This window comes from Pempheris klunzingeri, chromosome 17 (genome assembly GCF_042242105.1).
Source record: "Pempheris klunzingeri isolate RE-2024b chromosome 17, fPemKlu1.hap1, whole genome shotgun sequence".
Lineage (NCBI taxonomy): Eukaryota > Metazoa > Chordata > Actinopteri > Acropomatiformes > Pempheridae > Pempheris > Pempheris klunzingeri.
The window spans coordinates 2,262,786-2,277,643 of record NC_092028.1 but is presented as its reverse complement, the minus strand read 5'-3'; the positions used below and the strand labels follow the sequence as shown (position 1 = coordinate 2,277,643).

The 14,858-nt window shown below is 41.0% G+C and overlaps 1 protein-coding gene across 1 annotated transcript; it reads right to left on the bottom strand.

Annotated features, from left to right (window-relative positions):
• Positions 1-7,294: 7,294 nt before the first annotated feature.
• On the bottom strand, positions 7,295-14,592 carry LOC139217242 (uncharacterized). Its single transcript, XM_070848557.1, has 4 exons — positions 14,530-14,592; positions 11,629-11,760; positions 10,714-10,843; positions 7,295-8,532 (listed from the first exon to the last, which is right to left on the bottom strand). Exons 2-4 carry the CDS (start codon positions 11,744-11,746, stop codon positions 8,307-8,309), a joined length of 474 nt encoding a protein of 157 aa, XP_070704658.1. The 5' UTR covers positions 11,747-11,760; positions 14,530-14,592; the 3' UTR covers positions 7,295-8,306.
• Positions 14,593-14,858: the final 266 nt, after the last annotated feature.

The window sequence follows — 14,858 nt, the reverse complement described above, 5'->3', positions numbered from 1 at the left end:
AGTTCATTGCACTACTGCTGCCTCAATCAATAATTTAACAGTTCAGATCTGACCTAACACCAAACGGGGCTGTCTGTCTGACAGTGACATCATCGCCTCCAGCAATCTCAACTACCGCTGTAACATACAGTAGTTCACACACACATGGACAAACAAAAATGCCAAAGGTCTTTCCCAGAGGTGGAGACCCTCAAGGTCCAGCAGGAGATTCTCTTCTTCAGCTCCCAGCCCAGCTCAACGTAGCTAACTAGGCTCCAGCCCCGCCACCATAAGCCCTAGCAAGAGCGAGGCAGCCAAAAGGAATGAGTGCACAGTGCCGATATGTTAGTCTGGGCAGAGGCCCCTAACATCCACCAGGCTGCCCTCTGTGGATCACAGTGTGGGCACGCAGGTCTGCCCCTTCCACAGTCAGTCTCACGGTGTGGTCACTTGATCCAAAGTGCCTCTGCAACAGACACTTCTTCTATTACACTACTAAACATTGCATTTCATATCTTTTATATTTGTATGTATGTGAAGCACTTTGAATGGCCTCACTGCTGAAATGAGCTATACAAATAAACATGCTTTTCCTTATGATACATCAGTTTGGCGCATTAGATGCTTTTGTCTAAAAAAAACTGTTGAAACCACAGAGAAGTATGAGATAGACATCAGAAACAAGACATAAGTATTGGTTTATTGCGATATAGTCTGAAAACATGAGTTTTAACATGTATTAGTTGCTAACATGCACAACAAAAGATCATCTTAACCAAATCACAAAAATACATATTTTCCAACAGTGGTATGTAGTAATGCAGATGATTTGTTTTTTTTATTCATTAAGTTTTCAAGCATCCAGCTTTGCATTTGCACAACAGTGCTCATGTTATCTGAAGTCTGCATGCATGTAGTCTGACAAATCCACATTCAGATCACAATGCATTCTGCAGGCTTTTTGCAGGCCGTGTGAAATGCAAGATCAGACCTCAGGACCTGGAGGACTTGGCAACACATGTGTGGGGATGGAGTTTGTATGTTGGAGTTGAAGAGAACAATCAGAAGACAGCAGAAGAGAGCCAGAAGACATACAGGCAGAAATACAGCCATGGTTACCACCAGCACCACCACTTCATATACATGCCCCACCTGCAGCAGAGCTTATCGGTCCAGGATGAGACCGATCTGCCATCCACCATCTCATCTCAGTTTTAAGGCAGTAGATGTCATCATCAGATTTTAGATGGACAACCAGAAGAGTGTGTGAATGAATTAAGTAGTTTAACCCTTTATAGGGCACTCATTGAAATACTTAGAAATTAAAAATTTCAACCCTAGACCATTACTGGTGGTCATTACAAGGCCTTTTTTTAAAAAAAAAATCATTTTTATGGTGAAAATCAGGGTCAGTGAAGTTACCGTATATGGTTTCTTGCCAGTCTGTCATGTAGCCTGATCTGCTGCCTCATGGTGAGGCAAGGGGCGGCATTTTGAACTCCCACTTAAGTTACCAAATATGGTCCCACGCCCAATAAAGGGTTAAAGGGAGACACACCAAACTTTGGGGACAAAAGTAGTTGGTAAAATGCATTTTACTGATTGGTAAAATTTTGGGTTAGCGGTTAGGTTAAGTTTGGGGTTAGGGTTGGGTTAAGTGTATAGGAAATGTGTGTGTGTGTGTGTGTGTGTGTGTGTGTGTGTGTGTGTGTGTGTGTGTGTCATTGAAGCTGGTTAACACTGAAGCTTTGATTTTTTATGCAAAGTGTTTATTGATGCTCAGATGAGGAGATGAGGAGACACAGAGATCGTCAACACAGTGTGAACACTGCCTGATGCCTCCTCAATCAGTCAGTCTTTTCATTCCTTTAATTGGTCATTCCTCATGTACCATAAGTATGTGTGACCAGTCCACTGGCTCTCTGAAATCTAAATGTGCAGACCATCCACATCACGTGGGATGGTTCTCCAGGCCACTCTCAGCACATTCCTCCAACATCAGACAGTCTGTCTTACTATGTCTAGAGCACAGCCCTTGGTAACCGTGACATCGGTTGGCCCAAACAGTCTTTAGGTTTCACAGTCAGCCTAAGTGGGACCCGTTGACCTGAACGTGACGTGGGGAAGCTCCTATATGTAGAGTAAGCAAAAGAATTCCTCCACGGTAACGTGACATCCTGCTGCAGATGAGTTATCCAGACACAGATTTCATGTTATAAATGGGTTTACGGGTATAAATGGCATCTCTGTCTTTCATTGGTTAAGCACAGCACAGCAGCATATAGTACGCCATGTGAATTGATTTCCAGACAACAAAAAGAATTTCTTTCTGGTATCCTAACCTCAACAGCCACTCGCACATTAAAGAATCCTTTTATTGGTATCAGACCTAAGCCAGTAGAATTCAGATGAAAGCAGTATCAGGGATAACGTCACTTCTTCCACTTAGGTTGCATTTGAGAGAGCAGAGATTTCACTTTAAGTCAGCATGGAGAGACTGTGGGTCGGCCGCTCTGCAAACAGTTTGCAAGGCATCTTCCAACTCAGATTAAGATCTTAAAATTAAGGATGGGGCGGCTCGTCACTTCCCTCCCCCAGGAGCGCTGCAGATTTACCCTCTGATTTAAATATGGCCCAAACATGAGCCAAGAGCTGCAGCATCCTCTCTCTCTCTCTCTCTCTCTGTCAAACTGCCTGACCCTCTGAAACTACATCTCACTGTAGGCACCAAACACAGAAGAGACACAACAGCAGAGGATGAGATGGCAGCTGCTGTTTTCCCCTCTGAGCCTGCCCTAAATTTATTCATGTAAGACGTTGCTCTATTTGAACCTTTCAGGAACTCCGTGTACATTAGGAAAGAAGATGTCCGTGTCGACTTCTACATCCCTTTTACAAATCGACCTTCCATGCAATATCACCTGCTAGAGTTTATAAAGGTTCACTCTCATCTTTCAGCCAGTGGTTTTTATGTTAAGTCATACCACAAGCTGTCGAGAAAATTCTCACCACGAAGCCATATCTAATATGGCCATTTACTTTATCGGCTCCTGATTCCTGAAAATGCAAACGGCTCCACGAGGGCGCATCAGCAGAAAAAATGACTCAATCTCCCCGTTTCCAGCAGTCAGGTGAGACTGGAAGTGTGCTATTTTACAGCCAGTCAGACAAATACTGAATGCTTCATCAGCTGACCTTTGGACTGGAACCTTCTGTGCCTGAAGATGTGTGAATACATGAACACGTCGATTTTAGTTTCTAAAAAACTAGCTTTCATTTTCTGTGAATCAAAGATTACCATTAAGTCTGGTGATATTCCCAAACGAACAATGAATCTACTATTTCATAGATGTATACATGAAATATTGAAGTCCAATGGCAGGTTGCCATGCAATTTACAGACCACAGTCACATGTGCTGGACATTATATCTGGACATCACTGGTGACGAGACATTATCTTTCCAGCATAGAAACATTGCCAAGGTTCGACCATTTATAAATCAAAAAGCCGTCAATGCCTCCATTTCAAGCTGATTAGATTACTGTAATGCACTTTTCATTGGCCTCCTGGGAAAATAATGTGGGCTGCTCAGAGTAGGATCATCTTGTGGGATACTTTTCCATTCCCTTCCTCGTGAGCCCCGGAGCGCCAATGTGACATTTCTGTCTTCATACTCTTCATCCTGTGGATTTCAATCTCCATGTGGAGAGCGTCTCTGTGACCTTCACAGTGGCGCCTCTTTCCGATGGTATTGCCGTGTGGAGGAGCATGCACATCTTTCCCTTCCTGTCAGCGGACGGGACTGTCCCAGAGGAGACATCGTTGAGACAGTGTCATCATACTTTCCACAGATTCCACACTGTGGATCTGTTCCACCTTTGACGATGCCATAATGATAGGGTCTGGTTACAAGATTAAGGTCGTGAGCAGCAATTCTTAAGCCCTGCTTTTCAGTCCGGTGTTCTCTGTTGGTCCACGTCTTCTTCTTTCATCATTTTTGGGTACTTCCTGTGCATTGCTTTGTCCCCCTGGGTTTTTGGCTGGTTATGGTGTTTTGCCTTCTGCTTCACTTGTTTGGTGTAGATGGTAGTTACCTCATTTTCTATCAGTGGTGTTTCTGGGACATCAAGCTCTTTCTTGAACTGTTCAGTTTCTATCTCAGTGAAATAGATCTAATGTTTTTCTATTTGGATCATTTGTTTTTGTCTTATTTTGTATTATCATTATCATTATTATTATCATTATTATTATTATTATTATTGCTGTTATTATTATTATTATATGTATTGCTGTTGTTGTCATGTTTTCATGTCCATGTCATGTCTATGACATTTGAAGCACTTGGTGCGTATAGCTTGCGTAGCCCTTTTCATACAAGAAAAGCAGCTCAAAGTGCTTTACAACTAATTTTGCTATCACACAGTTTAAAACTGATGCCCATCCTCTCACCTGACTCCAAGAAATTAAACGAACAAGTCACATCCTAACATTCGAGGTTCCTCTTTTCTTAAAATGACAACCATTTGTTGGTTCTTTATGGCTGTAACGTTTGACACCAAACAGTGTTGAGCTAAGACTCGTGGCCATGGCTTAATTAAGAAGAGGTCAGGTTTTCAGATGGAGGTGGCACCTTCCATTGACCTCCAGATCAAGAGATCTTGACTGATGTGCTGTAGAATCAATAGCCACATCTTATTGGTTGAGACTTGGGACATACGACTGCCTTTCAAATGGAGGGTCAGAGGTCGACAGTGTTAACAGCTTCACGGAGAACAAGGAGGCAAATAGAATACGATGTTTTGATTGTTTGAGTGGGCTGTAAACAGGAAGGTGATGAGTTTAATTAGCTTCAGAAAATCATCTTCTATCACAGCGGATCTGTCAGCTGGACGATCAGCAGCCTGACATAAAAGTTTCAAAAAGCAGAGTGGCTCTTCTTCAGTCATATCACCACCAGTGCAGCGTGTCGCTGACACCAGAAAGCATGAAATTTGTTATTGATCTGAGTTCCCCTTTGACACAGAAGTGTGAGGAGGACCGGTGAAGAGCTGCAGCCGGTGAATCCACTCATGAACTGGTCAAGTGAGGCAAAGCAATAACACTGTGTGACGATGAAATATGGCATGAAAGTGGGTGAGTCTGAGTCTGAGTTTTTTTCTTTCCAGCACCTGCTTTCATGTTGTAATGGCCACATGATTTACTGTACAGTCAGTCTGTCAATGGACCGAGAGAATCTGGAGTTCACGGTTTTGTTTTGGAGCCATCGCACAAACATCAATAAAAAAATCATAAAATTTTGTTTGGGAACAATGAAAATGAGCACTTCTCAGCTGGCTCCTATGCCTTCTGATCTGCCAGCATTAAATATGCTCATTTTTGTTTGGAGTAACTGGATAAAATCGGATTACTGCAGTATTTGTAGAGCTGTATGTGAGATTAGATTCAAGATCTGTTTGCTGTGTGATGATAAGCAGTGCCTAACTGACTGTTAAAATGAACAAATAGAATATGCAATTTGCATATTGCAATTTGCAATTTGCATATTGCAATTTGATGCATATTTGTCTTAATTATTTTGTGTGTATGTGTGTCAATAGGCAGCAGTATAGTCCCTGTAGTCTTATACTATATTGTAACATTGGCAAGTACTCAGATGTTTTACTGAAGTAAAAAGAGCAATTCTGCTCAGTAAAAATGCAAGAAAAAGTCATACATTAAAAATTTAAAACATGTAAGCAGCATTTGAATGTTACTGTTGGTGGAGGAGGACTTCATTTGAACTGCTTTATTGAACAGTTTTTGAATCTATAGCACAGTATCATATTTTATACATTCATCAAATGTTTCATTTGTAAAATCTTAATCCGAAAAGTAACTACACCTGTTAAATAAAGGTTATGCAATAACCACACATTTAGAGGATTACTTCTGAAGCATTCATGTGTGCGCAGGCTTTTAATGTTGTGTACTGGAGTTACTTTCACGCTGTCTCACCTCCTCTGCTGCCCCTCTGTGTTATCTGTCCCACATCGTCTCCTGCGGTCCGTCAGAATTGAGAGCAATGACAGATTACACACAGTGTGCTACAGTATATGGGATTACTGATATTTCTCTCAGTGGCTCTGATGTAATACAAACTGGGTCACCGCTCAGAGACCCAGATACAGTAGAGTTTGGCTTGAGTTTTTTTGTTATAGTTTATTTTGAATATAACCTCTGACAGATTATATTTTATGATTTTGTGGCTGTGCATCTTTATAATTAACATTTTAAGCCTCTCATCAAGATCTAAAAGCTCCTGAAACAGTTTTGGGATCTTCACTGGGAGCTGAAACTGCATTTTACCATCAGAACATTTTTCAAATGAAGAGACATTTAAGAAATGACAAAGGTCACTGGTTATAAGATGTTCAGGACTGAAGGTTTTCTCACCGATTATTGTCTCTCCTTCAAGCTACAACTCAACAAATTATGACAATGAAGAAAGACATTTGTGATTTGTGACACATAGATACATCTGAGCTGGTTGAAAAGAGTGCAAAAGAAGATGTTAGATGCTCAGACTGAATATCAACCAGTTTTCAGCTACAAATCAATGCTGGTGCTCGCTGGGAGCAGTGGAAACAATGCACATATATGTTTATATATATATATATATATATATATATATAAGGATGAACAAGATACTTTTGAGGAGGTTTTAGAATCATTTTTGGATTTTGCTGAGCAAAGGGATATGGGTGAAATACTGGCTGGTGAGTGGAACTCTGGGTAATTTATTATTCTTTGTGAGCTGGTGGAGTTGGGGGGGGGGGTTCTGTCTCCATTGGCTTGTGGCACTGTCATTTGAAATTTGTCCCAAATATGTCTCATATACTGGATCAGACAGCTGTAAAGGGTCATTTTGTCTGTTATGCTTTTGTTCTCTTTCATTTGTGGTGTTTCATTCATATTCACTTGTTTTTATTCGCTTGTTATTGTCTGTCTATTGCTGCCGTTGTTTTTCCATGTAATATCTATATTTCTGCTTGTGTTGTTAAAAAAGAAAGAAAAGAAAACATAGTTTGCAGAAAGTAGGGCTCAGAAGCTTCGTATGAAGAAAAGAAACATATTTCACCTCCACATTTACAGACACCATCATCATCTAAGAACTGAGAAACTTTACGTTACCAATTCAAGAACAAAAGATGGGCAGGAACGTTTTACACACACTACGACCGGATGTTGAAACATGTTGCCATCATTCAGCTGTTTTCCACTCAGGTCATATTGTTTAGATGCAATGCAATAGATGCAATAAGTGAAATAATGAATGAAATGCAACAGGTGAGTTTATTTGGAGCTCATATAGAGAAGTAGCACACCCAAACCTTTTCTACAAAGCATGCAGAGCAAACAGAACAAGTGCCTTTCAATCAGCTTCAGTATGTGTAGTTTAACAGGGACAAGAAAATGTTTCAGATCGTATCCTTAGATACGAGATACGATGTTCCACCGAGGTCACGCTGTAAAAACATTTATTTTATTTGAACGTGTGAGTTCTGAGTGTTGTCTTTTATTTGTTGATTTGATCTTATACTGTGTTGTACATTCTAATTTTCAGTTTCTGTGTTTTTCAGAGTGCCTTGATACAAGAATTGATTGTATAGAAGATGTTAATATAAGACATTGAAGGACGATTAGCTTAAAAGCGCCTGCACTATCGCATAAGATGAACAGAGACATAAAACAAGACAGCCCGGTCTCACCAAACTGATTATGAATAGCTTTTGGATATTTTGTGTGTCAAGTCTACACAAGTTTTGCTATTTTGTGTGACATTTTACACCATTCCAAGACTTGGCAGACTGTTCAGACTGCGTGCAGATCTCATAGAACAAAACAATACAAACGCAGCTACAAACTGCTCATACGTCCATGTAGAGAGGAGGTCATGGTGGAGGGTCATGCAGTTAATGTTTTGCTATTTTAACTGCTGCAAAACCACAAACAAAATTGTGTCACCTGATATGTTTTTCACCAACCTTTATTTTGAAGGAAATGTTTCTCACTAAGTTTTCACCTGAAATGTAAAGTTAACCACATGACTTTAGGCACCCAGATCCTATGGATTTGGATTTGTCTCTTGAAATGTTTCTCAGCAAGTGTTATTTCTTTTTTGGCTTGACTGTAGAATGACAATGCAAATGGCATTAAATGACACACGAAAAGCTTCAAATGTATGGACATGACACACCAACGGTCTGCTATCTATACACTTCCTATGAGAACAGGTTGCATGAGAAGATGCAAACACCAGAATGGAAGAAGCACATCAGGGGCAAGTTAGGAGGAAGCGGTGGCCTTCTTCTTCATCACCCTCCTCCCGGTCTGTCTGGGGACGGGAGCTGCAGCCGGGACGGAGGCAGAGCCGCCGTTGGCTTTCTCAGCCTTGACCTCGTCGATGAAAGTTTCAATGGCAGCGAACTTCTCGGTCAGGTCGCCTAGGTGAGCTTTGAGGGCGTTGAACTCCTTGTAGAGGTCGTCTAAGGCCTCAGACAGCGGCTGGATCCTGGACAGGAGCACAGATTCCTGTTAGCTCATGTGGTAGTTCTGTGTATTAGTATTCCTTTTACTTTCATCTTTCATCATAGCAGTCTGGGTTTGGTCTCAAAGCACCTCAAGTTCAAGTTTTATTCTCCCTTTTTTTTTTTTTTTTATTCATTTATTTTGTGAGGATTCAACAATTCAGATGGAAACTTTAGTTACTCATTTTAATTTCTCTTTTTTGATCACACTGGATTTTTTTATGTAAAAACTCTTCCCTTTCTTTGGTGTAACTTTTCTGTATTTTATGTGAAACTGCTTATGCTGCCGTCTGGGCCCGGACTCCCTGGAGGAAGAGACCTTGTATCTAAATGTATCTTCCTGGCTAAATAAAGGATGAATAACACAAATAAATAAATAAAAGGCAATAAATAGAGATACGAAAATACTTCAGTGCTATCTAAAAATAACTCCAGTATTCTCAAACCTGGGCAAATGTTTTGGTGTCTAAATGACCGATAGCTACAAAAGGTTTTGGAGTCGGTCCAGTTGATCGCCTCAGCCAGTCGCTGATAAACAGGCTGCAATGGCTTTGACGTGATCCTTTGGGGCAACTGACAGGCTCAGAGTGTTATTCTTAGTGTGTGACAGCTTTATGGAAAGGATCCCTACAGAGAGAGACCTGGAAGATCCTTTTGGTTTAACCACAAACAGCCGTCATGTCACTCTCTTTAAATACACCAGACTCCATTGACAAAAACAGTCATTTTACCTCGCAGGACACAGGTGTTGCTGGTCCACTGCTGCCTTAGTTTGTTTGTGCTATTGTGTGACTTTGGAGTTAGTTAACTAAAGGGTTAGTTTATATTCCAACCAACCCTTTAAGACACCAAAGTCACACAAAGTCCCCTGTTCTGCAAGGTGAAATTACTGTTTTTGTTCACATCATTTATTTATTCAATGCCCAGCTTTTAAAGTGCTGGAGTTCCCCTTTAATTCAGTGGAATTAAAATTTCATCTTGAGGTTTTCAGTTCCGATAACTGTAAAGAGACAGTATGCAGGGGAGAAATATGAAGATTTTAGTTCAGTAACTTTCATCACAACTGACAGCACACATCTTTGACCTCCTGTGTGTTTTGACTGAGCAGGATATTCCACATGAGTGGAATAAATCAGTCTGGGTGTTCAGAGTCCCCACAGGAATTTGGTTTATCCTTCAGGCTGAAAATAAAGTCAGGAGTTGGGTACACTCTGTGGCTGACGCCGTCATAAGAAACTGCAGCTGAAACTACAATTTAAAGGTCGAAATAGAAACAAGCTGTTTTACAGTGTGAAAGAAAAAGGCTCGGGTTTTCCACAAGGAAGTCTGGTGCTTCCTGCCTCTCCCCACAGCTGAGAGGCCCAGACATCGTTATATCTTTACACAAACAGTAGTGGAGGAGCCATAAATAAGGAATATTCCCTGCTTTATTTTCCTTTTCACTTGGCCTCAGCTTCGTCTACATTTTGTCTTCTTTTGCTCCCATTTTTCACAGAAATCTTTTTCCAATTCTGTTTTTTTTTCTGCTTTATAGTCACAGACTTTCTCTCAAATGGGCTCCATTTTGAATCATAATTCTGTAATGAGTTATAATGTTTTAACAAAAAACATCAGCCCACTCTTAAAATTTGAATTTTGCATGAATGTGCATCAGTGAACTGTTATTATAAATCATATTCAGACTGCCTTCCTGGTCAGATATGACCCTTAATTATACACAACATTTAAGGTAAAACTGCTAAATGTAACAGTGGCTGTTGCTGTGAAGCCCATCTGAGCTGATTCTAATGTGAGCACTCACACATCAGTGTTTACATTAGGTCTTGGAAACCCTCATCAGTCCAAACAAAGGAAAACCTAACGTCACTGAAACTGATCTTTTTAGAGGCACAGAGACAGAAAACATCCCAAACCATGTGTGAGTGGCAACATGGTACAGTCTGGCTTCCCAGCCATAGAGGATAACCAAGAAACATGACAACCAAGAAAAGTGCATCTGCTGATAAAGATTATATGATATGATTGAAAGCTCGGGAACAGCTACTAAATGGATCTGGTGGTTAAATTATTCAATTTTAAGATTTACAAGTCTTCGGTTTATCCTCTGCCGTGGTTCAAACCCTGCCTCAGATGTCCCTTTCTTACCCGCTCCCCCGGCTCTATACCTGGCGTAGTCGGGCAGGAGAGACTGGTGGTCGTTCTGCAGAAGTCCTCTCATCTGGCTCAGGATGTCGAACCTCCAGTTGTCCAGAACCTGAGTCAGATTGGCCACGCCGCGCATGTTCACCTTCTCAGCTGGAACAGAAAGACTATTGTTTGCACAAAGCATCATTTGGTAAAGATGTAACAGCTAGTTGTGGTTAAACAAAAATGATCGACAGCTCTGTAGCTCAGGGATCCTTGACTTAAAGTTGTCAGACGCCTAGAATAACAGACTCCATTGACAAAAACAATCATTTTACCTCACAAGGGATTTGCTAGTCTACTGCTGCCTCGATTGGTCTGTTTGTTATAGTCTGTTACACACATATTGTATAGTCAGACAGTAAGAATAACAATCTGAGCTCCAAAGAATTATGTTCAGTCTTTATGCTAAGCTAAGCTAAGTAGCTGCTGGCACAGCATGTTAACACAGGAATTACCCAAGATGTGCAGTAATGACCTGCCGGGTTTAACTTAATACTATAAGGTCGTCTGGTCCACTCAACAAAACAAACATATTGGTATTTCTTGTTTTATTACCTAGAGGAGATCTGTTTCATCCAGCATGGGGTGTGTCTACAACTTAGCTTAGCACAAAGGCTGGAAGCAGAGGGAAGCTGCTGGCCGAGCTCCATCAGAAGCATGTCTGTCAAAAGTTTTGATCGTGTTTTGACTCTGATCCGCACCTGATCTGTCTCCCCACACCTGCATTAAGATCTCTGTCGGATCAGCAAAGCTTCAGATAAAAACAGCGATGCATTCATATAAGTTTGCTCTGAGCGCAGCATGATCTTTCACCTCTAGCTTTGACATCATCATGAGGAGCCCTGAACTTGACCTTTGACCCAGAGTAAACAGAGAGTAATCTGGGTGCTCACAGCCATCCCTGTAGTTCCACTCCTCGGTGGCCGTCGAAGACGGGCGTCGCCTCTGGGCCAGCACTGTTACCGCGGCAACAGCCAGTAGTAGCAGCAGCACGCTGAGTTTGGAGGCCATGATCAGACGAGCACCTGCAGGAGGAGAGACAGCACTCCAACAATAAACTGCTCCTACTCCACTACATTTATCTGACAGCTGTGGTCACTAGTTACTTTACCAAGAGCCATAGAAAATATAAAGAGCTTATAAAATACAATACATGGATATACATTAACCTACCTAAATATAATAAATGTAAAATTTGACAAAACAAGTATTGTGAAGGAGCCATTTTCACCATTTTTCCAAACCAATCAATCAGTGGACTGATGGAGGAAATAAGCAGCAGATGAATCCAGAATGAAAAGAATCATCAGCTGCAGTCTGATACTAAATAGTTCAAAATAAGCTCCAAGCAGCTCCAACAGTGAAATCGTTTAACACCTTAAGTACTTTTCCCTCAGTAAACTTACATACTTTTACTTCAGTAACATTTTCAGGACAGTGTGGTATTAGTGCCCTTCCTGATTTTATTAAAACATATAATTGCTTGTGTTTGTTTAATGAAGGCTGAACCCACAGTGGGCACTGCAGCAACTCAATTACTGATGTTTCCACATCTTCATCAGAGTCAAACAACTCAGAAACAAGGCGAATCTATAAAATTTACACTGTATTAGTTTAACAATTACATTATTTATCAATAATTAATGGTATAGCACTTCTCAAGCTGGGAGCACGAAGGGATTTCCATAGACAGCATAAAAGAAAACAATCAATCCACAAAAACAGCAAAATACAAGTATATAATTAAGGCCTCATAAAATAAATTTTACAAATAAAGCCAATGTAAGCCAGCTGATCTAAGAGGCCTTTTTGGCTGGAAAGGAGTTCACTGATGAACTCCAGTGCCTGGCCATGTAAAGCCTTGTACGTCAAGAGTAGAATTTGAAAATGGCTTTACTCCTTTGGGATCAGTCCTCATGACGTGGTCCAGAGATCTGCTTTTGTCTCCTGTTCTATGCTTGAAGCACACAATATCCCCTCAGTTCTGTATGCCAAACTTTATTTTAGTCTATGAATATTGTTCTCTACAGCCTGAGTCAGCGTGCTGCAGCCAGGGAATACACTATTCCTCCGCACTGTGTTACACTGTGTATGGCTTTGCTACCACTGTGGCCATCGCTCCCAATAAAGCAGCCAAAGAGAAAATCTAACTTTTCAGAGAACAAACTTCTAAAGTCTTCCAGGCGTGTCTGAGGGTGGAATAGAAGAAAGAAAGCCCTGGGGCTAAACTCTCAGCTCCTGTAGTCAGCTCACATTAAGGAATGAGTCCGAGCAGCAGTCAGATATCTGATCCACAAACCAAACTGACAGAGAGACTCGGAAAACTGGGAGGAGAGCTGCAGAGACATGCCGACTACAAGCTACCTCAGCAACCTCATTTTTATTCCAGGGACACACATACACACACACAATCACACACTCACCTACAATAATACACAGATACTCCAGTAGACTACACAGATGGTCATCTTGGACATGTGTGTTTAGATGGATTTCACATATGTGAGATGTGCTCAGATTGCCTTGGCTGTAAAAACACTGACATTTTTGAAACTGAAGGAGGAAGAGTCGCTGTGGTCGGATTAGTCTCAGTAAAGCTAAGAAGGATTCCAAAACAACGAGCACAGCAGTATATCAAAATGTTCATTATTCTCTTCCATGCATCTGTATGATTATCATGTTCCAAAAATCCAGATGAATGAGTTTCAAAGCATTTCAAAGCAAACTGTAATATAATATTTCAGTTAAGCCGCAATAAAACATGCAAACCACTGTGTATTGCTACAGTCTGCTGACTTTAATCTCCTTCTATTTCTTAAAGTATGAATCTGGTGATATTCTGTGTTTTTCATCATGTGCAGAGACAAACCAACAATGAATGTGCCTACTAACAGGTAGTGTGTGTGTATCACTGTGCCATGGAGCTCCAACGTCCTCCAAAACCTGTTAGAAACACATCAGTGAGCCTCACTGTTGCACACTGTAGTTATGCTTAACTCAGTCCCACACACACCATCCTGCCACCTAAAATATACTCACTAGAGAACCAAATGTGGATTAATCCGCCACTGAAAATAGTCCCCAACAAATGCGTTGAGTTTCATTTGTGTAAAAAATGGAATTATTCATTTGAGAGGTATCTAGATGATCCTCATCACTTAATACAGAGCTAACCATCTCTGAAAAACTCAATTAAACACACATACACTCACTGTCCCTGCAGGCACACACACTCACACACAGATCTGAAACACACACACACACACACACAAACAACCACAACAAGACTGCACACGTACCTCTCCTGCACAGGTGTTCTCTAAAATATCTGCAATTTTTTAAGCAACCAAAATCTCATCAGCTCCAACATGTCTCAGTTTGGCAACCATGAAATATGTTTGGCCCCGCAGTGAAGGAAGGCGCATGGAAGAATTAGAGAATTTCCCTGAGTCATCCAATATTTAAACGGCAGATGCCTTATTCAAATTCATGCTCAACATTAATAAAAAGTCTCATTCAGTTTCATCTCAAGCATGCATCACACTTATAGTGCGTAGGCTTTCACCAAGCATGAACACATCACATTTTCTTTCAAAGCAGCAGCAATTCTGAGAGAAAAAGTCTTTTGTTTTCACTGCAGCTATTAGAGATTTATAATCATCTTTTTAACTGCTTGTTTTGGCTACGATCAAAATCAAGCAATTTGGAAGAGAGTCAGAAAATCAGAAAATTTAATAACAAAAAAGCAAAAGTAAGTACAAATATGTGAATAAAATCCTGCTCACTGCACATACCTGAGTAATAATAGTACCTGTACCTGTTGTGTTTCAGCTCCTCTAATGCGAAGCTTCCCAATAGTCCCAACAGAAGGCAGTGACAGGCATTCCAAAAGTACAGAAAGAGAGAGAGAGAGAAAACACACACACACCCTGCTGCACACAAGCATGCATCCACATGCACACACACACACACACACACACAAACTCACACTCTCACTTTCAAACTCACACATGTAGATGCACACACCCACAGCATCTACCCTGTCCCCATCATTATGGAGGCCCGGTGGTCAGCACAGGGTGGTTTAGGTTTGAGGCGAAGCTCCAGCACCTTGGCTGGTTTC